The 27,288-nt window shown below is 40.5% G+C and overlaps 2 protein-coding genes across 3 annotated transcripts in view; one reads left to right on the forward strand and one right to left on the reverse strand.

The window, feature by feature from the left end:
- The window catches only part of si:ch211-234p6.5 (pleckstrin homology domain-containing family A member 7), a 33,496-nt gene extending 13,418 nt beyond the window's left edge, over positions 1 to 20,078 (forward strand). Inside the window, exons 4-21 of one of the 2 annotated variants that reach the window (XM_060869147.1) lie at positions 3,587 to 3,659; positions 4,366 to 4,466; positions 4,578 to 4,696; positions 4,825 to 4,977; positions 5,128 to 5,272; positions 8,317 to 8,364; positions 8,450 to 8,530; positions 8,637 to 8,774; positions 8,878 to 8,976; positions 14,405 to 14,513; positions 14,779 to 14,798; positions 14,918 to 15,022; positions 15,125 to 15,176; positions 15,252 to 15,298; positions 15,389 to 15,640; positions 18,168 to 18,274; positions 18,448 to 18,515; positions 18,614 to 20,078. In XM_060869147.1, the coding sequence (XP_060725130.1) occupies positions 3,587 to 3,659; positions 4,366 to 4,466; positions 4,578 to 4,696; positions 4,825 to 4,977; positions 5,128 to 5,272; positions 8,317 to 8,364; positions 8,450 to 8,530; positions 8,637 to 8,774; positions 8,878 to 8,976; positions 14,405 to 14,513; positions 14,779 to 14,798; positions 14,918 to 15,022; positions 15,125 to 15,176; positions 15,252 to 15,298; positions 15,389 to 15,640; positions 18,168 to 18,274; positions 18,448 to 18,515; positions 18,614 to 19,389 (2,493 nt within the window). In that variant the 3' untranslated portion in view covers positions 19,390 to 20,078. The remainder of the gene's footprint in view (positions 1 to 3,586; positions 3,660 to 4,365; positions 4,467 to 4,577; positions 4,697 to 4,824; positions 4,978 to 5,127; positions 5,273 to 8,316; positions 8,365 to 8,449; positions 8,531 to 8,636; positions 8,775 to 8,877; positions 8,977 to 14,404; positions 14,514 to 14,778; positions 14,799 to 14,917; positions 15,023 to 15,124; positions 15,177 to 15,251; positions 15,299 to 15,388; positions 15,641 to 18,167; positions 18,275 to 18,447; positions 18,516 to 18,613) is intronic. The other variant, XM_060869148.1, reaches the window with a different exon arrangement.
- A 2,492-nt stretch (positions 20,079 to 22,570) lies between these two features.
- Positions 22,571 to 27,288, reverse strand: part of LOC132845369 (uncharacterized) — a 29,445-nt gene continuing 24,727 nt past the window's right edge. The window contains exons 4-7 of the mRNA XM_060869323.1: positions 25,187 to 25,309; positions 23,764 to 23,841; positions 23,566 to 23,669; positions 22,571 to 22,879 (exon numbers count right to left, since the gene is read on the reverse strand). Coding sequence (XP_060725306.1) covers positions 22,580 to 22,879; positions 23,566 to 23,669; positions 23,764 to 23,841; positions 25,187 to 25,309 — 605 coding nt within the window. The 3' untranslated portion in view covers positions 22,571 to 22,579. The remainder of the gene's footprint in view (positions 22,880 to 23,565; positions 23,670 to 23,763; positions 23,842 to 25,186; positions 25,310 to 27,288) is intronic.

Consider the following 27,288-nt stretch of genomic DNA (forward strand, 5'->3'; position numbering starts at 1 on the left):
GGTATGCGCCGGGAATGTTTGTGTAAACAAGATCCAGCGTGTTTTCACCTCTCGTAGCAAAGTCCACATGTTGATGGAATTTAGGGAGCACTGACTTGAGATTTGCATGGTTGAAATCTCCGGCGATGATAAAAAGTCCGTCGGGGTGAACATTCTGTAGGTCGCTAATAGCTCCGTATAGCTCACTTAGCGCCTCTTTAGCATTAGCGCTAGGAGGAATGTAAACTCCGACAATGTAAACAGTAGTGAATTCCCGTGGTAAATAAAATGGTCTGCATCTAACAGTCACAAACTCCACTGACGATGAGCAGTAACTAGAAACAAGCACAGAGTTCTTGCACCAATCCGTGTTGATATAAACACACACACCACCACCGCGAGTCTTACCGCACAGAGCTGCATTTCTGTCGGCTCTAAATGAAGTTAGCCCGTCCAGTTGAATGGCGGCGTCCGGAACTCTGTCGCTGAGCCACGTCTCCGTGAAAACAAACACGCAGCAGTTTCTAATCTCTCTCCGTGTAGAGCGTTCGAGTCGGATGTAGTCCAGTTTATTGTCCAGGGAGCAAACGTTGGCTAGTAGAATGGACGGGAGAGCCGGCCGGCTAGGGTTTGTTTTTAGCCTAGCACGGACCCCCGCCCGCTTACCGCGCTTCCGCTTCCTCGCGCACCGCTTTCGGCGTCCCCTCTCCTGGTCTCTGGTATCAGGCGGTACCGGGGACTGGAGGCCTGGTCTCCGCAGCAAGCCGAGGTCACGTAGCCTATACAGTACATCATCGTGCAGGTTGGTTGTTACACGATTTCTGTACTTTATTAGGTCCTGATGGTGGTATACATGAACACCGCTGTGCCTGGCATCCATGTAGAAGCAATGGTCGGGCTAAAAACCGTAAATAAAAACTTAGAAAATGTAAATAGCACCGTATTGAATCCGGAGAGGCCGCTGCGTGCTACTGCCGCGCCGCCATCTTGGATGCAACTCCCTCAATTAGACACATGAGGAACAGGTGTGCAGAGGCAGGGAGGAAGAGACAGGGGCGGGGCAGACACATGAACACAGAACATCAACAAAAGCACATGGCCAAAGTCCGGGCTGAGTCCTGACAGTACCCCCCTCGAGGCACGGCTCCCAACGCGCCAACCCGTGTTAAAGAAAGTCCAGGCGAGGTCCGGGTGGGAGTGGGGGGGGATGGAGGGGGCAAGGCACACGGCATGGCAGGTGGGGGGTGCAAGGCACATGGCGAGGCAGGTGGGGGAGCAAGGTACACGGCGAGGCAGGTGTGGGGAGCAAGGCACATGGCGATGCAGGTGTGGGGAGCAAGTCACATGGCGAGGCATTTGGGGGAGCAAGGCACAAGGCGGCGCAGCTGGAGAGGGCCGAGGGACGTCCACGGCCAAGCAGAAGTGCTGAACGATGTCCACAGCCGAGCTGAAGGGGCGAGTGCATACCCCCGACACACCACGGCCAGACCCACATCTCAGAAACCAGAAAAGGGGAGGGGAGATGGGGAAAAAAATCCTCCTCCACAGAGCAAAAATCAACAAAAATATCCATGGGGCAAAACACGGGCCTGCACCACCCCCCACTGACAGGAAGTGGGGCAGCGTCCTCCACGGAAAACCGGAAGTGAAGCGACGTCCCCCACCAGACAGGTGCAGGGCGATGTCACAGGACACCGCAAAAAAACTCGGGCTGGTGTCATGAACCGCAAACAGGAAGTGAGGCTGCGCCCCCCACGGAGAACCGGAAGCGGAGCGGCGCCCCTCACCGGAAAAATGCGGACTGTGCTCTCCTGAAGTCAACAACCATCTTTTATTTTAGTTTTATCAACATTAGACAGGTTGTTGGCTCTACACCAGGTTGTTGATAAATAGTTTTATCAACATTTATCAACATCAGCTGTTTCACCTCCTCCCTGTATGCTGACTCGTTGTTCTTGCTGATGAGACCCACCACAGTCGTGTCATCGGCGAACTTGATGATATGGTTCGATCTGTGCATTGCTGAGTCAGCAGAGTGAACAGCAGTGGACTGAGCACACAGCCCTGAGGGGCTCCAGTGTTCAGTGTGGTGGTGCTGGAGATGCTGTTCCTGATCCGGACTGACTGAGGTCTCCCAGTCAGAAAGTCCAGGATCCAGTTGCAGAGGAAGGTGTTTAGTTCCAGCAGGTTCAGCTTCCCTCTCGTCGCAAAGTCCACATGCTGGTAGAATTTAGGGAGCACTGACTTGAAATTTGCATGATTGAAATCTCTTGCGATAAACAGTCCGTCTGGGTGAACATTCTGTAGATCACTAATAGCTCCGTATAGCTCACTTAGCGCCTCTTTAGCATTAGCAATGGGTGGAATGTAAACTCCGGTAATGAAAACAGTGGTGAATTCACATGGTAAATAAAATGGCCTGCATCTAACAGTCATAAACTCCACTGATGATGTGCAGTAACTAGAAACAAGCACAGAGTTCTTACACCATTCTGTGTTTATGTAAATACACACACCACCACTGCAAGTCTTACCGCACAGAGCTGCATTTCTGTCAGCTCTAAATGAATTGATATATATTATTATTATTATTATTATTATTATTATTATGTATTTCTTTTTCCTCACTCTTTTGTTTCCATACTTCTGTCAACCTGCTTTGAGACAATGGGAATTGTTAAAAGAATACAAATAAATTGAAAACTGCCAGAATGTCTCCGTAGTGTCCCTGTAAAGAAACGTCATAAGGCTGAGGATCCATTTGCAGCGTTTTTAATGAAATCACACACAAAGTCAGACAAGCAGGGTCAGAGCAGGCAAACACGGATATCAGAGGGCAGACAGAAAACGGCAACGGTAAACAGGCAGAAGGTCGGGGCAGGCAGTAAACAATCAGAAAGTTCAATAATCAGAAACAGAGTCGAAATCGGAAAATCAGAAATACAGAAACGCTCAGAATGACTGTCGGAACAAATCGAGACTTCACACTGGTGTGGAGTTCAAGTGCAGCTTAAGTAGAGAGTGGTGATGAGGAACAGGTGGCGGTGTAATCAGTGTGGGTGATGGATGCTGGGGAGTGTAGTCCGGAAGCGAGTTAATACTCAGGAGACACTTCTCTGCACTGACGTTCAGGCAGTGTGTGTGGTGTGCTGACCGTGACAGTCCCGGTAGGCTAAGGGTTAGTCCCAGCCATTCCTGACACTTCTTATGGAGAGTGTAGTGGGTACAGAGAGCTTTGTTGCTAGCTTTGTTATCAGTGTTAGCAGAGAAGAAGCTAAGTTTGAATATTAGGATGAATCTATAGTTGTTTGTATAGTTAAAGGTTCTTACCTCATTGTTTACTGCAGGTGATAAGATTAAAAAGTGTCTGAAGTCCAGAGTTATTTGTATTGTTTATCTGTTTTAACTGTCTTCTTACTGTAGCTGCTCCTGCTCATTCTGTTAGCCTGTTAGCTGATGATTAGATCTGAAAGATATTCCAATTTTTTTCTTGAAATTTGTAAAGTTTTGGGGGCTTCAGTAAAACATGACTTCTCTCTCTCTCTCTCTCTCTCTCTCTCTCTCTCTCTCTCTCTCTCTCTCTCTCTCTCTCCCTGTCTTTCTGTAGGACAGCACAGGGCTGAAGTTGTGGAAGAGGAGATGGTTTGTTTTGTCTAACTATTGTCTCTTTTACTATAAAGGTAAGTCATATACTCTGTGTGTGTCTGTGTGTGTTAATGTTTATAATGTTTATAATTCACCATCTGAAAAATAACAGTGACGTGACCTCAGACCTCTTCACACTGAGTCTTGATAACAAATAACAAATGATTAGTCACTTAGTCATAGGCCTTTCAGAATCTAGCTATCAATCAAGTGAAGAATTAACAAATATAACATTTCATGGATCCTGGTCCACGATCCACATGTCTCTGTCTAGAAGGTTTTCAGTCCTACTGTATGTTAGCTGAAAGTCAGATCTTATTCCCTGTTATTAGCTCTCACTGAGTGTCAGTAATCTACACAGCAAAACGCTTTAGTTTGAACATTATGACAATGAGCATGAACACACTCCAAGCCTGTTTCACTCCATCTGGTTCCTTTCCTTGCCATTTGAATTTTTAATTTAAATTTAACTTTAATTTGTGATGCTGTCCATGTTAAAGTGAGTTATAAATACAGTGTAATTGAAGCAAATGCTACAGTCTGAATTATTCAGTTTAAAATTGCATATAAAAAATGAGAGATTTTAGTGATTAAAATGTGAGGAAGAAGGATGTTAATGTGACGATCCTGATCTGTTGTGTACTGCAGAAATCCAATCAAAGGAAGCCTGAAGACTGATAACATGAAAAAGCAGACAAAACAGAGTAAATCTCTCTCTCTCTCTCTCTCTCTCTCTCTCAGACAGTAGGGAGGAATCTGTGTTAGGAAGTCTTCCTCTCCCCAGCTATAAGATTTTCTTCTGCTCTCCAGGAGAGAGCAAGAACAGGAAGTATGCTTTTAAGGTGTGTCTCTGTGTACATGTGGGGATCAACAGTCTCTAAAAGTCATAATTTGTATGAAATCATTACACTGCTTTTGATTAAATGTGTGTGTTTGTATGTACACATTTGTAGGTGGTTCATCAGGGAATGCGTTCATATTTGCTCAGTGCTGATACTCAGGAGGACATGTTGGGTTGGGTCAGAGCTCTCCGCCACTCAGCATGCATGGAGACTGATGACCTAATAAACAGGTCCACCAATCACTGACCTGAACCAGATTACATTATAGCAATTTATTGTTTTCAAATGTAAATACAAATATGAACACACACAACATTTAGGTTAAATATTAAAAAAAAAAAAATTATATCTATCGTAGACGATCCTCCAGCTATCACGACTTCTCTCAGATAGGGGGCAGCACTGAGTCAGTGACCCCACTGCACATTTACAAGACCCAGAACAAACTCTCTCATGCTGCAGGAAGTGTGGATATAGGGGATCACAGAAACAGACACAGACCTTTACACAGGTGACACATTTAGAGATGATGTACATTTCATTTAACTTAACACTCAACTCATTTCACTTGCTCTCTCTCTCTCTCTCTCTCTCTCTCTCTCTCTCTCTCTCTCTGTCTGTCTCTCTCTCTCTCTCTCTCTCTCTCTCTCTCCCTCTGTAGTTATGATATTCAAACTCAGTCTCAAAGTTTGGACCACACAGGTGTAGATAACTTTCGGTGGCATGGGTCAGGCCCATCGACCCCCAGATGTCATTATGGGTCACGGTCTCACAGCCCAATGGGCAGAGTTGACCTACGACTTCAGGTAAGTACAACACATTAACCCTGGTGGCTGTGTGTGTGTGCATGTGTATGAGCGTGTATGTGTGTGTGTCTGAGTGTGTGTGTGTGTGTGTTGAATTAGGTTTTAGTTTTTCCACACTCTACTCACCCGTACATAAAATAGAAAGCAAGGTACACACCCTACACACCCTACACACACTATACACACAGTACACACACTATACACAAAGAACACTCACTATACAGTACACACACTGTACACATTCATATGCATAATACACACTGCGCAAAGCAACCACATGCACACATATACTACTTTCACTAAATACACACTACACAGGTACTATATATACTACATTTATTACATTTAGCAGATGTTACTCTTATCATCAATGATAACAGTTTTATATCAAAATATATCCCCATAGTAGCTCCCCACATCACGGACTAAGAGCATAGATCAGTCTACTGACCCTGTTCAGGAGAACAGCATAAAAATAAAAGACAAGGATTTTAAATAAAAAATAAATAACAAATAGATTTGTAAAGTTCTTTGTGACAAACTTTGATGTTGGCTTGTTGGAGCAAGTATTCCCAAAGGCTGGTATGCTAAGGTGCTGATTCTTTTGGAGGCGAGTGGATACGAGCATGTGACGTCACCCAAATACCCATGACGCAATTCTTTATTTTGCATGTTTGAGTGTTTTGATATATCACATGTCAATGTTGTGGAAAGTTTTTTGAGTTTGCATATTTTGTGGGCAGGTCTGCAGAAAAAAAACGAAAGGCCAGTGGGTACACCAATGTAAACCTTTGTCTCACCCTAAAGAAGCTGGCCGAGGTTGGTGTAGATAGCTCGAAAGCTTGCCGAGTTATAAACCTATAAAATTTATAATGGGTGTCTATGGCAAAAAAGGCCATTTTGAGACCCGGTACCTCGAGTACTGCAACTCAGATCGATTAGAAACATAAACTTCAGACCAGGACCTTCAAGATATTCAATTTTGGTGCATGTGGCTTGAAAGACGTAGGAGGAGTAGCAATTAATACATTTTTGTCTAAGAAGCAAAACAGAATGTTGGCTTTTACAAGCAACAGAATAACAATTCAAGTTCTTTGTGAAACTACGTGAAGGTTGGAGGTCTTTAGTCTTGTTTTATGTCACCAAGTGACTCAGTTATTCAGACCTCCTTGAAGTTCAGTCAAGCAGTGCCAGATCTCATGTGCTGGGCAGAGCAGAGTACATGCTATACACACAGTATATACTCTGTACATTCACTACATTCACTACACACAATAAAAATTGCACAACACAAGCAAACATAAGTTTGATTGCATGCCAGTAGTAGTTAATTTACCACTTTAACCAGTGCTGTGATGAGGCATAAATGTCATGAATGCAGGTATGAGTGTAACAGTAGTGCTACACACTACCAGGGGCGCCCCTCTATAAACCCCTGTATAAACTCTGGCCACTCCTGGTTTGAATTTGAATGCATAATGAAAATTCACAATAGTTCATGAAGTGAAAAATAGATAGATAGATAGATAGATAGATAGATAGATAGATAGATAGATAGAAATGGTCATAGATAGATAGATAGTCATAAGAAAGAAAGAAAGAAAGAAAGAAAGAAAGAAAGAAAGAAAGAAAGAATTGATTTTGGATAAATTTTAACCAAAAAAGTTATGGACTACAGCTTTAATGTCATATTGTTACATTAACCAGAAACAAAACTAAACAAGTGGAACGCACACTACACCGATTTTTTTTTTTTTCTTTGGTGCCACCCCAAGATTTGCTGTGGCCTCCTCTGGCCACCCTTTTAAAAGTTTAGTATTACACTGTATCTGTGTTATATGGTATTATCATAGTATTGTAGTCTTAGATTTTACATAAATAATAATAATAACATTATATAATAATATATTATTATTACATTTATAATAATATATATATATATATATATATATATATATATATATATATATATATATATATATATATATATATGTATTATTATTTGGCAGATGTTCTTATCCAGGGTGACATACAAAAGTGCTTTTAAGTTACTATCAATGAACATGAACATATTATACCTTAACTCTAGTTCACTAGGTTACAGACAGATTCCGTGAACCTAAAACTCTGTTCAGGGTTTTTTTGTTTGCTTATTTTCTTTTTTTTAATACAGATATACAGAAAACAGGGAAAATGCTAGTTTAAGTATTTCAGGAAGATGAATGTCTTCATGTGTTGTTTGAAGACATTCAGTGACAGAAGTTCATTCCACCACTTTGGTGCAGAAAAGAGTCTTATTGTATACTTACCTCTTACCCTGAGAGATGGTGGGACCAGTGGAGCAGTGCTGGTCTATCAGTGTAAGGAGTGATGAGGGCTTCGAGGTAAGAGGGAGCTGGTCTGGTTTAGGCTTAGTAGCCAATCATCAGTGTTTATATCTGATATGTTCAGCTACAGGAGCCAGTGGAGGAACACAGCAGTGTGGTGGTGTGGAGAACTTAGGCAGGTTGAAAACAGTCACACAGCTGCATTTTTATCATTTGTAGAGGATCAATTGTATTCACGTGTAGACCTGACAATGAGAGCTGCATTAGTCTAGTGTTGACATGACAAGAGACTGAACAAGTACATGAGCAGCCTGTGTGGATAAAAATGGCTGAATCCTTCTAATGTTGTAGAGAAGGAACCGACATGAGAGAGTCACATTAGGAACATGTGAGGAAAAGGACAGTTAATTGTCCATGGTTACCCCAAGGTTGTGAGCTGTGACTGTTGTGCAGGGATATTGCAAGATCATGACCTGGGAATTATTATTTATATCACCTCTGGCTTTCTCATTAGGACAGCTGTTAGAGATAAATAACTTAATTTTAAACTTGAAATGTATTTATTTATTTTAGTTCTGTTTCTATTCTTATGTAAAACTGCTTTGAGACTATGTGAATTATTAAAAGTGCTATACAATTAAATCGAAATAAATAAATAAAAAAAAAAAAATAATAATAATAATAATTGTTTATGTTTCTTGCTACTTTGTGATGTAGTGTGAGAAAGAGACACACACACTCTCAGCATTACAAGGAGGTACAGATGTGAGTAAAACACACACACACACACATACACACACACATGAACACTGTTTAATGTCTCTGTGTTATGTTTAATGTTTAATGTTAGATGGTTCTGACCTGTTTGTGTGGCTGTGATAAAGTACTACAGACTCTCTCTGTAGAAATGGATCTTCTACAGAATGATAAGGTGATGAACACATAAACACACACACATACACATACACTGCATATCTGTTCCTTACATGGATTTGTGTATGTGTGTGATTTTGTGTGTGTGTCATGGGTGTGTGTAGGATCATGCTGAGTTTGCATTGAACATGTCTCGTATAGAGTTGGGCAAGAGGCAGTTGAATGAACAGCACATATCCCAGAAAGCTTTGCTGCAGGAGGAGCTAGTCACCATCAGAGCCAGAATGTGTGACATAACACAGGTATGCAACTCTGTGTGTGTTAGAGAAAGAAAGAGACATGTAAAACAGTATTTATAGCCTTTTTTCCTAACTGTATTTTGTGTGTGTGCGTGTGTGTGTATAGGAGATGGAGGGAGTCTGGTTGGACTACAAGAGGATGGAGAGTGAATTGTGTGTGTTTCGTTCTCACCTGCAGCACATCTGCCATTTTGGACTTCCACAGGTACTGATATTAAATCTTTCTTTTACAATGACAAATAACTCTCAGCACAGCAAATTAGATCATGGGTCTCACAGGCCACGTTACCGGAGGCAGAACAAAGGACAGGTCATCTCTCTCCACTCAGTTTTCCCTGCTTTGGTGCTACGAGCTCACTTTGCGATTTCATTTCTGACCCAAACAATGTATTATTCTTGTCTTCCTCGGACTCTGAGGAGCTTGATGTGGGCAATGGTTCCTAAGAGAAAAGCTCCTGGAGGTGAGTACATGTGCTGTTGCTGAGCTTAGCTTAGCTTAGCCTAATGAAAAGTTAGCACAGACACACACACACACAAATGAACACTGATGTGTCGGTTTGTTAGATGGTTCTGACTTATTTGTGTGGCTGTGATAAAGTACTACAGACTCTCTCTGTAGAAATGGATCTAATAAAACATAATAAGGTGATAAATGTGCACACACACACATACACACACACACACACACACACTATATATATATATCTGTTCCTTACATGGATTTGTGCATGTGTGTTGTTGGATGTGGGATGTGGTAGCCTAGTGATTAAGGTGGTTAAGGTGTTGGGCTACCAATCAGAAGGTTGTGAGTTCGATTCCTATGTCCAGCAAACTGCCACTGCTGGGCCCCTGAGCAAGGCCCTTAACCCTCAATTGCTCAGTTCTATAAAAAATGAGATAAAATGTAAGTTGCTCTGGATAAAGGCATCTGCTAAATGCTGTAAATGTGTGATTTTGTGATTTTCTTACCTTAGATTTGCACCGATAAAAGCTTATCACTGTCCGCTCTGGGTTTGACGACCATTAACTAACTTCATGCCGCCTTACACCTCAATGCGGGAGTTTTTTTTCAGACCTCCACACTGAGTTGTCAAGGATGTGGAATAATCCTCAGTAGGCCACTGCTATTTAGCCATTGTGGACCTAGATAAACATGGGTATGTGGTGATGCCTAGGGTTGAAAAGACACTTGCAAGCAATCTCTCATCTTGGCCTATATCTCTCCCTTTGTATGGCCTCAGACCAAGCCTGTGCAGTGCTGCAGACAATGATGGTTTTGTAGGCGTACAAGGCTGGCATACAAGGCTGGCCTGGTAAAAGAGCTTGTCTTTTGTCAGGGGCTCACCAATGAGGTCTGAACTTCACCAAGCCACAGATTTAGCCCTCCAGGCAATCTGGTGGAGATAAAAGCAAAGGGCAAAACCTTTCTTTTAGATGGACCTTGGATTACCAAGATAGCGGCCAATTCTGCTCTGCAGGACTGCTTTGAGTGCACTGACTGGAACATCTTCAGGGAGGCTGCAACCAACGGCGACTCCATCAACTTGGAGGAGTACAAGGCATCATTGACCAGCTACATCGGCAAGTGCATTGATGACGTGACCGTCTCCAAGACCATCACCACACGCTCCAACCGGAAGCAGTGGATGACTGCTAAAGTGCGTGCTAAAGACCTAGCCTTCAGAAAAGGGGACAGGGCAGCCCTAAGAACAGCAAGGGCCAAACTGTCCCGGGCCATCAGAGAGGCAAAGCCTGCATATGCCCAGACAATCCACAGCCACTTCCAGGACAGTGGAGACACCCGGCACATGTGGCAGGGCATACAGGTGATCACGAACTACAAAACAGCTTCACCTGCCTGTGATAGCAGTGCCTCCCTCCCAGATGCGCTGAACGACATCTATGCTCAGTTTAAGGTGCAGAACAATGTAACGGCAAGGAAGACCATCCCTCCCCCCAATGACCAAGAACTCTGTCTATCTACAGCTGACATGAGGAGAAGTCTATGCAGAGTTAACCTACAGAAAGCTGCTGGACCAGACAACATTCCTGGCAGGGTGCTCAGGGAATGCACAGAACAGCAAGCGGATGTCCATGGTTACCCCAAGGTTGTGAGCTGTGGCTGAAGGGGAGATCAGATCGTTGTGCAGGGATATAGCAAGATCATGACATGGAGATGAATCACCTGCAATGAACAGCAGTTCAGTTTTGATAGGATTGAACTTTAACTGATGAGCAGTCATCCATGATGATATTTCTGCCAAACGTGCTGAGATCCGGTCAGAAGCTGTGGTATCTAAGGGTAGGAAAGAGAAGATAAGTTATGTATCATCAGCATAGAAGTGGTAAGAGAACCCATGTGAGGAAATAACTTCACCAAGAGAGTGAGTATACAGGGAGAAAAGAAGAGGACCAAGTACTGAGCCCTGTGGGACACCAGTGGAGAGTCTGCGTGGAGCAGATGTCACGTCCCTCCATGTTACCTGATATGAGCGTCCTTCCAGGTAGGAAGTGAACAATTCCCAAGCTGATCCGCAAATCCCAAGACTCCTGAGGGTGGATAAGAGAGTCTTGTGGTTGACCGTATCAAACGCTGCTGAAAGGTCAAGGAGGATAAGGATGGATGACAGTTTGGTTGATATAGCAGCATGTAGTTTTTAAGAGACATCCAAAAGGGCTGTCTTTGTGTAATGAGCTGCTTTAAAGCCAGGCTTAGCCAGGAGGTAGTTACTGATGTCTGATGGATCCAGAGCAGGTTTCTTTAGGATGGAAATTATCCTTGCTTTCTTGAAAGTAGTTGGTACCTGACCAGATGCTATGGATCTATTGATGATAGTGGTAATGAAGGGCAGAACGTCTTGCGAGATGGTCTGGAGCATAGTGGAAGGGAGTGGATCCAATGGGCAGGTGGTAGGATTGCAAGACTGGATGAGTTGTAAAATCTCTTCTGCTGCTACAGTTGAGAAATGCAACAATGAAGGAGTGGGGAATCCATACTCTCAGATATAAGTGCAGTCGGGGCTGAAGTGAAGGTCCTGCAGATTTCCTCAATCTTCTCATAGTAGAAAGTAGCAAAGTCTTCTGCAGTCAGGGAGGATGAAGAAGGTGGAGCCAGATGGTTGAGTAGAGAAGAGATGATGTTGTGGAGCTTCCGAGGGTCTTGTGACAAAGCTTCAAGCTTTTACTTCTACAAGCTCTTCCTTCTTCCATCACAAGATGCCCCTTGTGATTTCTTCCACTTTCTTTCTGATGATCTTAGCTTTTTTGCTTGTTGGGCAGCACATCTGAAAGCCAAGGAGCAGAACAATAAATTTTCTTGGGTTTAGTAGACAGAGGGCAGAGAAAGTCCATTGTTGAGGAAAGAGATGAGAGGAAAGTATCTTTGGCCAAGTCCAAGGGTAGTGAGGAAAAGACTCGGGATCAGGAAGAGAAGAAAGAGTGCCAGAAGCTACAGAAGAACCTTCAATTTAAATGAGTAAGCCCTGCCCACAATACACACCTTAAGGGAGACTGAAACTACTCCTGATTAATCAGCTGAGAGAACAACTAAGCAAAGACCAACACTATAAGATCAACAATGGTATAGAATATAACAAAATTCAAATCACACAACTCTAGAACAAAGTGGGTTAAGCAGATAGTACACAAAAGTCAAGAACCTACTTTACCAGAAGACAATATATTAAAATGAAGAGAGTTAAAGCACACAGATTGAACCATATTATCAAGTTCGCCAATCTGTGGTGGGTCTCATCAGCAAGAATGACTAGTCAGCATACAGGGAGGAGGTTCAACAGCAAACTACCTGGTGTAGAGCCAACAACCTGTCTCTGAATGTTGATAAAACTAAAGAGATGGTTGTTGACTTCAGGAGAGCACAGAGCGACCACTCTCTGCTGAACATCGACGGATCTGTAGAGATCGTCAAGAGCACCAAATTTCTTGGTGTTCATCTAGCAGAGAACTTCACCTGGTCACACAACAGCTCCATCACCAATTTAGCCCAGCAGCGTCTCTACTTCTTACAAAGGCTGAGAAAAGCACAATTCCCTTCCCCCATCCTGACTACTTTTTACAGAGGGACCACTGTCTGGTTTGGGATCTGCACCATCTCGGATCACAAGACCCTGCAGCAGATAGTGAGGACAGCTGAGAAGATCATTGGAGTCTCTCTTCTCTCTATCACGGACACTTACACCACACGTTGCATCTGCAAAGCCAACAGCATTGTGGACCTCACATAGACCTCACACACACTCTTCACCCTCCTGCTGTCGGGAAAAGGGTACCAAAGCATTCGGGCCCTCACGACCAGACTGTGTAACAGTTTTATTCCACAAGCCATCAGACTCCTCAATAACTGAAACGGAACTGTTCTGAGCACAACATACACGCGTACATCAACTGTATGGACTGCACAGACCTACATCAAACACACACACTTCCAATATACTTCCATCAACCTGTTTACATGCTGTTTTGCACACTTTTTGCTCTTTGCACATACAGTACTGTCTTACATTTCGGTCATTTGCTGTTTTGCACAATACTTTACATTATCTCATATGGGACCCGCTGCTTTAACACTGTGTTCATTCCAGTATTACTGCACACAAAATATTGTTTGAACATACAGTATTTACACTGGTCGGTGATGCTTCTTATTGTCTTTTGTGTACTGTCTTTTTTGTGTTGTCTTGTAATTTTTTTGTCTGCACTGTCTTTTGTCCTGCACTGTCTTGTCTGTCTTGTCCTACACTGTTTGCACCAGGCTGTACAGTTGCATTTTATGTGGCTAGGAATACTTACTAAGTCCATAGCTCTGTCTTTGCTTTTATGTAGCACCATGATCCTGGAGAAACGTTGTCTCATTTCACTTTGTACTGCAACAGCTATATATGGTTGAAATGAAAATAAAAGCTTCTTGACTTAAGATGCCCTGATTTCTCCTAAGGGCCTGTTCTCTACTCACACATTGAGGAGCTAGAGTAATCAACCAGTAGCCACTGACCCCAGTAGCCTGTAGCCGGCCCTGTAGCCCAAGGCCCCAGTTTAAAATCTGCGTGGCCGGCCAGCGCGTAGGCTGGTCTGAATGTAATGCCTGAGGTCTAGGGTTTCAAGGGATGTCCCCTTATGGCCATCTCCACAACTGGCTATGCTACCAGTTCTGGTGCTTTTGGGTCAGCCATGCCCACCCATGCTCCTGCTCCTTATGTATCGCGTTTCCTGGGTATCCCCTGACAGTTCACTGTTTCACTGTACAATATTTGGCAATATTCCCACTGTTTCCTTTTTGCTTTCTTTTCTCACCAGCCCTTATGATGTCTGGATGCCATGGTGCAAACTTAGCCGATGCTCCATCTATGTGCTTTCCCTGATAGCTCTGCTCACGGGGGTCCTAGCCAGGGAAAAAAAAAAATATCTCATATTTATATAACTCTGAAACTCAAACAAAAATCAGTTAAGAGAGACAGAAGAGGGAACTAATCAAAATATACAAGAGGAAAAAAAAGAAGTGCTAACAAAAGAAAAGTTGCCACAGGCTGTAATGTGTTCATTCTCTCTCTCTCTCTCTCTCTCTCTCTCTCTCTCTCTCTTTTGCACTCTCTCTCTCTCTGTGGGTGTCTTTTTAGGAACGCCCCCTGGCTCAGAAGCAGATTTGGATGATGGATGATATTCTAAGTGGTCTGAAGCCCAACAGGAGACGATTTAATGCACTGATTGCTTTACACACACCAAAGAGTGAGTGATCAAGCCTGTAACTCTGCACATATAAAACTGGGTGTGAAGTGACTGGAGGATGGGAGTTAACCCTGTGGACGTGATTGTAGATGTGAATGTGACCATAGATGTCATTGGTGATGCTTTGTAGGACTTTCCATTGTCTATTGGATGTGATGAAAAACAGAACACACCATGAGTCTAAATTATGATAATAATGAGTTCTTATCATCTGCTTTCTAATTCTCTCTGTTTCCTCTTCTTCACAACTCATCACTCTGTCCAGAGGAAAGCGTGCACTACTGGGTGAGTTGTGTGTTGTGGGTGAGAAAGACAAGTTTAAGATGTGTGTGTGTGTATGTGTGTGTGTGTGTGTGTGTGTGTGTGTGTTATAATTAAACACTGACACTTATTTTCTTATTAAGGGGGAGGAATTAGAACCACCAGCTCGTCCTCCTTTACCTTTGGAATTGGAGAACACCAATAAGAGCACAAAGCTGAGGTCTGAGTGGGTGGAACCAAATTACACAGTGAGTAAACAGAGAAGAAAAATTATTATTATTATTATTATTATTATTATTATTATTATTATTATTATTATTATTTGTTCTGCTCTTCTCTCCCACACACAGATGTTGTACAACACTGATACAATCAACACAATACACAGTACACAACCAGCAGGTAAACACACTCCTCCACACACACACACGCGCACACGCACACACACACACACTTAAACTTTTCTTTCTTTTACAGAATCTCAGTCAGTGTGTTTAGGGGAGGAGTCTGATCATTTCAGACAGGTAACTACAGACCATAAATAATTATTAATATAAATTCTAAATCTATAGATATGTGATCTGGTGAAAATGGTCTTTCTGTGTTGCTGTCAGATGGCCCAGAGGTTCCACCAGAAAAAAATGCACAATAAGAGGAGCCAAAGTCCAGATTATTGGATGAATAAACCCAGATCATTCACTGAGTCCGAGTCTGAGTCCTCTCCGTTCTGTCTGATGCACGTGATGAGGTCGGAGCTTCCTTCAGCTCTCACTGCACAGAGTGTGTGTGTGGAGGAATCAAACCCTGAGGAGGGCAAAATAAACACACTGAGTTACAAACACGAAGAACAGAGTGATAATGACAATGTACACACACACACACACAGACACACACACACACACACACACACACACACACAGGAACTAGCATAGCTGCTGTTCATAATATTAACTAGCACTAGATGATAATGTGCAGTTGACCAGATGTACTAGAGCACTAGGATGTATTATGTGTACGCCTGACTAAAGAGAAGAGTTTTTAAGCTACATTTAAACTGGGAAAGTGTGTCTGAGCCCTGAGCACTATCAGGAAGACTATTCCAGAGTTTGGGAGCTAAATAAGAAAACGCTCTACCACCTTTAGTAGACTTAGATATTCTGGGTACTACCAGAAGTCCTGAGTTTTGTGATCTCAGAGAGCGTGAAGGTTTGTAACGTGTTAGAAGACTAGTTAGATACATGGGAGTTAAACCATTAAGAGCCTTGTACGTAAGTAGCAGCAGTTTGTAATCAATTCTAAACTTAACAGGTAGCCAGTGTAGAGATGATAAAATTGGGGTTATATGGTCATACTTTCTTGTCCTAGTGAGAACTCTGGCAGCTGCATTTTGGACTAACTGTGGCCTATTTATTAAAGATGCAGGACAACCACCTAGTAATGCATTACAATAGTCCAGTCTAGAGGTCATGAAAGCATGAACTAGCTTCTCAGCATCAGATACAGACAGGATGTTTCTCAGCTTGGCAATATTTCTAAGGTGAAGAAGGCTGTGTTTGTAATATGGTGATATGATTTTAAAGACAAGTTACTGTCTAATAAACACCAGGTCTTTCACTGTCGAGCTACTAGTAACAGAACATCTCTCTAAATGGAAGTTAAATTGTGAGAGTTTCTGTGTACTGGTTTTTGGGCCTATAAGTAGTATTTCTGTATTATCAGAGTTTAATAACAGAAAATTACAGATCATCCAGTCTTTTATCTCTCTAACGTGCTCAGTTAATTTAGACAATCTGGTTTTGATGAGATATATAACTGCGTATCATCAGCATAACTATGGAAACTAATCCCCTGCCTTCTAATGATGTTTCCTAAGGGAAGAATGTATATTAAGGAAAAGCAAAGGTTTTAGAACTGAAAATGGTATCGATCAGACAGGTAGGATCTAAACCAACTTAACCAACTCTATAACTGGACATACTTTCCTTATACACAATACTAAAAACCTCTAATTTACAGTAGTTTTTCTCCACTTTGGCTCGAGGTTACAGGTTGTTTCTCTCTTGAGGGTGTGAGTATGACTATTATACCACGGTGCAGGTGTTTTATCTCTAACCTTCTGTAATCTGATGGGACAACAGTGTCTAATGTGCTAGTGAATATAGTGTCTATGCTGTTAGTCATTACATCTAGATGGTTTGTGTTTAAGGGTACAGTAAGAAGTTCAGACAGATCAGGCAGGTTATTAGTGAATCTGTCTTTAGTGGTCAGAATAATAGTTCTACCGAGTCGATAACATGGTGAGACACAGTTAGTCTGTTCTACAGGTAGTGTGTACAGTATGAGGTAATGGTCTGTGATGTTATCACTTTGAGGTATGATATCTATATCAGTGACATCTATTCTGTGTGATTTTATTAAATCTAGTGTGTGATTAAGACGTTGAGTTGCTCTAGTGATGTTTTGTTTAAGCCCAAATGAGTTTAGTAGGTCCATAAATGTGAGTCCTAAAGCATCGTTTGTATCGTCAAAGTAAATGTTGTGTATTTCCAAGAGTGCAACATTAAGAACAAGCACTACAAAAGAATTAAATCTATACTTTGTTCTCTGAGTAACAGTAAGGAAATCACTAAAGATAGTGACAACACCACCTCCACCACCAGTCTGACGAGGCTCATGTTTATAGATATATCCTGATGGTGTAGAGACTCAATTAGACCGATGTAGTCATTTGGTTTAATCCCAGTTTCGGTAAGACAGAGTGCAGTAAGGCTGTTGTCTGAGATGATCTCATTTACAATAAGTGCTTTGGGTGATCTAATGTTCAGAAGCCCAAACTTTAGGAACTGTTTTTGTTTGTTTCTTCGGCATTGTTCTGGTCTAATTACAGTAAGATTATTTAGAGAACTTCTCATGCATTTACTTTTTGATCTCACTGCTCGGGGAACAGACACAGTTTCTATAGAATGAGCTATGTGTGCATTTGTATCACTTAATGTGGGAAGTGGTTCAGACACGATGATCCTTGTTGTGGTCGATGTGCTGAGAAACGACTCCACCAGGGTCTTGAAGTCCCTCTTCAGGATCTGCGGATCTCTCTTAATGTTTCTTATTGTGGATCTGCTTGACTTTTAATTAATTGAAGAGTCTGTAATTCTTTACATTGTCACATGGTGTCAAACATATATTCTCCACAATAACAAATAATTTCACAAACATATATCCTGAATATATTTCTGTATAGAGCCTGGTTTCTAATTTGACACATTTTAGAGCCATTTTTGTGTCTAGAAACTCTTTATTAATGAGGCAATGCTTAGCTGCATGACAGAACTCAAAGCAACACCTAATAATCAACAAAACATTTTGATAATTTACTCTTTGTGTGTTTTACAGGTTGATGTCTGTGATTTAAACAGAGAATCTGATTTATCTGTGACATCTGAAAAAAGACACAATAAACTTAAACGAGTGGAACACATCAAAGAGCGAGTACCGAAGAGGTGCCTAAACACCAGACACAATACCGTCAACAAACTCTCAGTGTCCATTATTTAGCTCATATCTGATACGAAGCTACAAAGCTACAGATAATAATGAAGAATTTTTTATTGAGTTAGGAAACCTTTTATCTGTTAGGATTCCTTTTATCTGTTTCTCTCTCTCACTTTCTCAGTGTTCTGAGACGGAGTGACTCTGCTCATCCTCTGAAATTCATTGATATTGAAGGATCTGCTAATTGTTGTAAGTTTCTCTGTGTGTGTGTGTGTGTGTGTGTGTGTGTGTGTGTGTGTGTGTGTGTGTGTTGAACGTATATATAATGTTTTTCATCTGCGTAATAGGCCAAATGTCCACACAGTCCCTGAGCACTGATAGAGTTCGTATCCATGGAAACATGTGGATGACTGAGAGTGATGTACCTGAAACACCACCCACATTTAGTGGCATCAAGCCTTCATCATCCAATCACATTTCAACACTCACGATAAACAACATAGCCTCTGAGGACACAGATCAGAGTGTGAATTGCTCCACTTCTACCAATCAGAGGGCTGAATGGTTTCTCTCCACCAATCACTGGCAGGAGTTCATTCCCCTCAACATCCAGGAAGAAGAACTTTCACCATCCAAACAGAATTCAGACACATCAACCAATCAGGATTCAGAACAATCAACTAATCAAACTCACTTGAGAGGAAAGTTGAACATGACTACATCATTAATCACCATGGAAACACTTAATAAAAACACGCCTAAGTCCCCAGGCATAGTTTTCCATCAGGCAATGGGAACTTCCTCTGACAGTCACATGGTATCCCGTTCTGATCACTCAGGAAGAGAGCTGTGCATCGATGAGGAGATCCAGTACAAAGCTGCTCAATCAGCCACAGAGAATAATGGGGGTATAGTGGATGGAGCCAAAGCCAAAGTCCTTTCCATTAATCCCAATGAGAATGGAGCCCCTACAGAAAAAGCAGTAAAAGAGACAGGAAGTGATGTCACTATCGGTGGCAAAAATACAGAAGTAGTTCATGGTTGCTGGAGTAAAAACTCAGAAACTAATCACAATGATTCGTTTCACAAACCAAGAGTCACGGTGGTAAGCACAAGCCTATAAAGAGGAATAATTAAAAATAAATAAATAAAATAATAATAATTATTATTATTATAATTATAATAATGTTTGCTTTAAAGTGTTTGTACTTCACTTTTGTTTTTACTCTTTTTTAATTTCTTTTTTTTAAATATTTCACATAACAGCTACTATAATTTTGCAGAAATATTTAAAACTCCACCTGATTTCTCATTAAAAAAAAGCTGACATTGTTTATTTATTTTTAAAACTATGCTTTTTTAAATTAAATTTTTAATTCAGTATTTGGTTGATTGTGTTAATATAGTATATTATACACAATAATTTAGTGTTTAATTTTAACATTTACACAGCATATTTCAGACTGGTCCACTGAGTCTCAGACTAAACTATCACTGTAAATACCGTCAGAAAAGCAGACAGACTTCATCTTTATCACATGAACAGTTTACATTCAGCTATTAAACTGAAGAGTTAAAGGTGGGGTCTCCTATTTTTGAGAAATGCTTCAGAAAACCGAGTCGGGCCGAATAATAAACAAAAATCAAAAACGTATAGCCAATGAGCAGAAAGAGGCGTGTCTTGTCAATATGGGCGGAGAGAGTGTTCAGTGCGCATGTGTGACATTAGCAGAAAGCGGTTTTAACATGGAGGATAAAAACAAAGAAAGAAAGTGAAGAAAGGCTTACGATAAGGTAAGAAGTAGGACGTGTTAATATAGGATCAGCTTTCCAGCGCTGGAGAGAACTGAAGGAGCAGGAAGTTGGTCACATATTCACAGATTGGAGTTTCCCGAGTCAATAACTCCTGAGCTAAACGCTGTTACTACACAAATAACACCTCTTTTCTATCGTAGTAATGTAGAGACGCAGCTACAACCGTGTTTTGTGTAGTAACAGCGTTTAACTCAGGAGTTGTTGACTCGGGAAACTCCAATCTGTGAATATGTGACCAACTTTACTTAAGACGCAGAGGCGCTTTTTTCCTTCTCGATAGGTGAGTAACGTTGGTTTTGCTTTGTTACACAGAACTAATATATGCCTTTGTCCTTTACATGATTATGCTTGTGTGTCATTTTTGCTTGTTTGTTTATCTACAATCGTATTGTTCTTCACTTCAGCTATGATAAAGACACGTTTCTTTCCGTTAGCCGCCTGGGTTACGTATGTATGTGTGGGCAGAGCTATCGATGCAGGGGTGGGACCCATTTGGGTTAGGGGGGTGTTTGTTTTGGTGATTACAAATGTCAACATTGGCTTTCAAACAACGGAGACCCCACCTTTAATGAGCAGGGAGACTCCATTTTCTCACATTTAAAACTTCTCTAATAAACACATAAACACACACTTTTCATTCATCTTTTATTCTATCAATATATCATCAACACGAGTTCATTTGTGTTTATGATCAACTTTTCTAACAGGCTTTAACTTTAAATGTTCCATTTTATTTGCAGTTCCTCAAAGTCACAAATTTAATTCAAATTTATTTGTATGGCGCTTTTAAGAACTGACATTGTCTCAAAGCAGCTTTACAGATCATAAACGTAAACAAAAGATTACTATAAAGATAATTCATTATTATGTATTTATCCCCAATAAACAAGTCTGAGGCGAACCTCATCCTCATTTGGGTGACAATATAAAGTTTTATTGTTTGTGCATTTTATTTGTCTGCTAAATGCCATAAATGTCATTGTACATTTTAGAATTTAATTTAATTTAGAATTTGATAGAATAGAATAATTTTATAAATCCTGGAGGGAAATTAAATATATACAACAAACTGCTGGAGCTGCTGCAACAGGAAAGTACAAAGTCAGCTTCTCAGTTTTGAACCTCGTGTTTAAGACACGTGTTTAAGATCCCAATCACTTACAAGCCAGTAGAAACTAAAAATATTACTGAAGTAGCTCATCATGAGCTCCTGTTTCTGCTTTGGGGAAGTCAGACTGGGCCAAGGTCAGTTCTAAACCGAAATGAAATAGAAGGCTGTCAAAGGTGTTGTAAATGACTGACTTCAGGATGTGATGTTTGAGTTGTAATGAGATGAGAAACAGTAATAATTACGCAACTGATAAAATATGTGTGAAATAAATGTGAAATCAAACGTGGGTGTGTGTGTGTGTGTGTGTGAGAGAGAGAGAGAGAGAGAGAGAGAGAGAGAGAGAGAGAGAGAGAGTGTGTGTTCTGGGTTGTGTATGTTATAAATAATTAATATAGAAATAATTGATAAATATTTCATATAACTCAGATTTTCTGTCACAATTCATTAATTTATTCAAAATAGTTTTATCCTATTAATTGATTTAACTTGATTTTGGTAACTTCAAATTCATTGATTAACTTCATTTAGTTTTGATAATTAATATTAGTGTTTGTGGTGAACTTGCGCTGACACATTATTTCACTCGACTATAAATAGGTTGGAGAAAGGACATTATTTACATTTACACTATTTACTGTAGAGTGTCACCTAAATGAGGATGAGGTTCACTTCTGAGTCTGGTTCCTCTCAAGGTTTCTTCCTCTTATCATCTCAGGGACTTTTTCCTCCCCACCGTCACCTCAGTAACATATGTTAAGTCTCAAAAATAACATAAAGTAACATATACAAATTAACTGAGTTTAACTGAAATTAATAAAAAACTTGAATCAATTTAATTTATTTGTACAGCGCTTTTAACAATTCCCATTGTCTCAAAGCAGCCTATCCCTGTCCCTAATGATCAAGCCTGAGGTGACGGCAGCAGGAAAAACTCCCTGAGATGATATGAGGAAGAAACCTTGAGAGGAACCAGACTCAGAAGTGAACCTCATCCTCATTTGGGTGACACTCTACAGTAAATAGTGAAGAAGGCATGATGTCTCCGGGTGGCTTCATACACAACACATGAGACTCTGACTGACCATGAAGATCAATCCCTGGCAGGGTGACCACTGGGTGACGAGACTCCAACCAGGGGTAGAACATCAGGACTGATGAAGTAGCTCCAATAATCTAATAATCAACTGCCATAATTTAATCATTAATATAAATCATGGAATATCAAAATTAAATTAGTATTTAGAACACTTTCAAATAACTGGCAAAATATCCATAATATTATAGCAGAACTTAAATTTGTACATTATTTAAAAAAAAAAACAATAAATAAATACATTTAAGGGCAAATCCATTAAAATAAAAAGTATTTAGGATCTGATCTGCAATCTTATTGGTTGATGTGAAACAGTGGACTTCTCAGGTCCTGATGTGTGTTTGTCAGTCTTAGAGGATCATCTGAATCCAAATCTGCAGCGGTCAGAAACCTTGATGTCTCTTCATATCCTTGTATCTCCATAAACAGATGGGTTCTGACTGGTAGAAACTGAGAGAAACTGAGTGTGCGTTTCCCAGGAGAACCTTTCATACTGAGGGAAACAGGAAGTCTGTGGTGAGCAGACAGGAAGTGAGTGTAACCATCAGGCTGTACCATCTCACTGAAGGAACAATCAGCATCTAGAAACACACCCTGTACCACAGACACACACATTCAGAGGAGATTTAACAGTCAGACACAGCAACCAGATTTAAACACAGTAAACAGTTTAAATCAGACTCCGTCTCACTCAGACTCGATCCTGTCCTTGAATTAGAGCACGTTTTTCTTGCATGAACAGTGTTAAGTCCAGCATCACTGTGTGCCAGTTTAATGTATCGTAATCTGACATGCTGAAATTTATAACTGTAAATACACTTAGAATGTCACTATGGAATGTCCTTCTGATAGTGTTTGTGTGTGAAGGTGAGTGTGTTTTAATCTGGTGGTTTAGACACTGATAAAATCTCAAAAGCTTCTACTGAAGAAACATTTGTCAAGCTTGGAGTCATTAGCATCACACTTTTAATAGTCTCAATGTGAAGCTCAGAAAATCCACTTAAGCAGCTTAAGCTGTTAATAAAAGTGAAACAATTACACTTCATACACTTACTGTCCACTTTTTAAAGAACACCTGCACATTCAAACCAAGATCTACAAAAGTATTCATCAGGATTTGTTTATAAAAATAATCTGAACATAGACACTCCCATGGAGGGACATTAACATTATGAGAATTGTAAAGAAAATGATACAACAATCCTGTTTATCACCAAAAGTCAGTAAGTGGGTAAATAGGGGATTAGTCAAACACCCAAGTAGAAAAAGTCACTACTCACCAGAGCAAATAAGTGACCGTCTGCATTCAGACACAGGTACAGTGATGACCTCACACCCCGAATCACTGTGTAACCTGGTTTAACGGCTTTTAGCTCCAACACCGCTAACACACACAAACATACAATTTTACTCATGTATATATTTATATCTATGGGATAATCATGCACACATACACAGAAATGTAGAAACAAACTCACTGTAAGGTGTCGGACTCTGAGTTACTGACACTGTGCCATTGAGTAAAATCTCAACAAACAGGCTGTTGTCTTTATTTTCTGGATAATTAAGAAACAAAAAAAACAGGTTTCATTGATTAGTCTTCAAAGAAAAATAGAGAAATATCTGTAATTTGTCTGCTAAAAAGACTGAAGGTTAATTTAATTACTTATTAACTGAATTTTAAACTTAAATTTCTTAAGATTCATGGCTTTGGTCATGGAGGTTGCAAGTTGAGTTAGTGGAAATGGAAGGAGAGATGAATGAGTCCTTTTTCTCTTCCTCTCCACTGACTCTAGTTTGCTCTGACTCCCGGAGCTCCCTTTCCGATTTCCGCCGACCCGAACAGGTTATTATTATTATACGCATCGGACTTAGGAGTTCACTGTGGACGATGATGAGCAGCCTGCCACTGAACAGCTTCCTAAAACAACCAGTGGCTGTTCTAAAAAATAAAAAATGTTGTTTTTATAGCTCTCTGTTGTTTGAATAGCTCTTGGAGGTGATCACATGTGCCATTACTAAGCTTAGATTAGACTGGCCTTATGAAAGATTAGCATTGAAATCGCTACCTAACTTCACACCGCCTTCCACCTCCAAGCCTCATTTTTCGCAGAACTTCACACTGAGATGTCAAGGCTGAGGATTGATCCGTATTCTGCATGTTTATTCTCCTCAGCCACTGCTGTCTATGCATAGGCTTTGAAGAGATGCTTACAAGCTATCTCTCTTCTCCATCAGCTGCATGGAGAAAGTCTGCGCTCTCATTGAGGCCCTGTTGGGCCATGCTGGTCTTATGGGGAAGGTCTACAATCAGATAAGTTAAGCTGGTGCAGAGCTGCACAAAATCACAGATTTGCAGGTGTACCAAGCTGACCTGCAAAAGAGCTCGTCTGAGGACAGAAAGAAATCCTAATGCCCGAGGCTTGGCCTTGTGTTGCTGCGTCTGGAACAGACTCACTAATATTTATTCATGATGGAGCTCATGATGGTAGCAGCAGAATAAATTCAGAAGTCTACAGAAACATTCAGTATTACAATTTACAGAGAAATGCTTCCAATCTAAATCAAGAGGAACTTCATCACGCAGCAAGACAAGGATCCAAAACACACTGCCAACTCAACAAAAAAAAGTGAAAACATTTAGGATTTTAGACCAGACCTTAGAAACAATTCACATCCTGAAGAGGAGACTAAAGAGAGAAACCTTCAACCCTGTATCCAGTTAGGTTACTGTAAGTTTTTTCTTTATTCTCTAAAATGTTTCTGATTGACTTTCACTTAATTGTGTAAGTTCACACTGAGGAAGACTAAAGTTCTTTAATTTTACTTCACAAAATGTGTGTGTGTGTGTGTGTGTGTGTGTGTGTGTGTGTGTGTGTGTGTGTGTGTGTGTGTACATACCCACATACAGGTGTCTCTGCCGAACTTGATCGCTGAAGGCCAATACCGGAGAGGAATCATGGAGGGATGGAGAGTAGTTAGTGAGAGGGTACGAGAGAGAGAAATGAGGAAGTAAAAAAAATCCTGCAAACAGCAACATCGTTAAAAAAAAGAAAACACAAAACTTCTAACAAACTTTTACAAATTAGTATAGTGAAATAAATAGATAAATAAATAGATAAATAAATAAATAAATAAATTAGATCAACAAATTAAAAGAAATTAATTAAGTAAATAAATAACCATCAGTGAGAAATGCTCTTTGCATTACAAGCTATGAAAATGTGTGTTTGGTTTTTATAGGCAGTGGCAGGAGGAAGATGGTGATTCACACGGCTTACGGAAAGAAACACAATATTCTAAGAAACATCACACACTCAGTGATATTGACCATATATGGTCTTCCTGCTGTTATCACAAAACTCTGTAGTGTGAATGAGGTGAAGTGGAAATAAGACATTCCACACACGCACACACACACACACACACACACACACACACACACTCAGATACAGCAGATTCAAATATTTATTCTACTAAAGTGTAAAGAATAATCTAAGCTCATCAATCAACTGAATCTGTTCTAGTTTATTTTAGGTAGGACTTTTCACATCAATAATGTTGCTTCAGAAATAAACAAAGAAGATGATGTTAGTTTCATTCTGATAAAGTCACTACAAAGTGTGAGGGAGTCGATTAAAGAGAAATTCTTGGTAATTATGATTATATGTCCAGGAGTAGAAGAGTAAACACAAAACAGTAGGAAGACAGACGGTAATAATAACAATAATGAATCATACATTTATTTATGAACACAAATACTACACTACAGCGGAAGTAGAATCTTATCATCTCATTCGGGTTTATATAAATTGTTTATACTGGTCCCTTGTCAACGTAAACAGTTTATAAGCATCAGCAGAAATAGCAGGAGAAAATGTTCAGGCCAATTTACCATGTTAAAGAAACTTTCTTCTGAGTTTGTGAGAGAAAAGTAAACCATTAGTCCACCTGATGCTCATCTGCTGATATTTATTCTGTTATCATTATAATCTTTTTAAGGGAAAGTTTAGAAAAACTAAATTAGAGGTTTTTATAATTGTGTATAAGGACAATATGTCCAGTTATAGACAGGCTTTAAAAGCTGCTAGGGCTCTGAGCACCTGAGCAAACTCATAAGAAATAACCAGAACAATCCCAGGGTTTTATTTAACACAGTGACTAGATTAACACAAACCCAGAGATCTGAACACACTTCCATCAAAGTTTAGTAGTCAGGATTTTATGAGATTATTCACTGATAAAATCAAAAGTATCAGGAATAAAATAGGTGATGTTTAACATATGAGAGCAACTAGTGACCCAGTGTCACCTAAAGCTCTACACTCACTCAATGAACTCTCAAATTACAGACCTATTTCACATCTTCAGTTTATGTCTAAAATAGTAGAAAAGGTTGTGTCTGTTCAACTGAGCTCCTTCTTACAGGAGAACAATATCCTCGAAGAGTTTCAGTCAGGTTTCAGGCCCCATCATAGCACAGAAACTGCACTTCTGAAAGTCACAAATGACCTGTTCTTAGCTTCGGACCATGACTGTATGTCACTATTAGTTCTACTTGACCTTAGTGCTGCATTCGACACTATAGATCACAACATTCTCCTAGATCACTTACAAAATTACACAGGTATTCATGGACAGGCTTTAAGTTGGTTTAGATCCTACCTGTCTGATCGATACCATTTTGTAGAATTAAATGGTGAATCCTCCAGTTTATTGGCAGTTAATTATGGGGTCCCTCAAGGATCAGTTCTAGGACCTCTGCTCTTCTCGATATACATGCTTCTGTTAGGGAACATTATTAGAAGACATGGGATTAGTTTCCACTGTTATGCTGACGACACACCGTTATCTCATCAAAACCAGATGAAATAACTCATTCATTCATTCATCTTCTACCGCTTATCCGAACTACCTCGGGTCACGGGGAGCCTGTGCCTATCTCAGGCGTCATCGGGCATCAAGGCAGGATACACCCTGGACGGAGTGCCAACCCATCACAG

This window comes from Tachysurus vachellii, chromosome 5 (assembly GCF_030014155.1).
Source record: "Tachysurus vachellii isolate PV-2020 chromosome 5, HZAU_Pvac_v1, whole genome shotgun sequence".
Classification (NCBI taxonomy): Eukaryota; Metazoa; Chordata; class Actinopteri; order Siluriformes; family Bagridae; genus Tachysurus; species Tachysurus vachellii.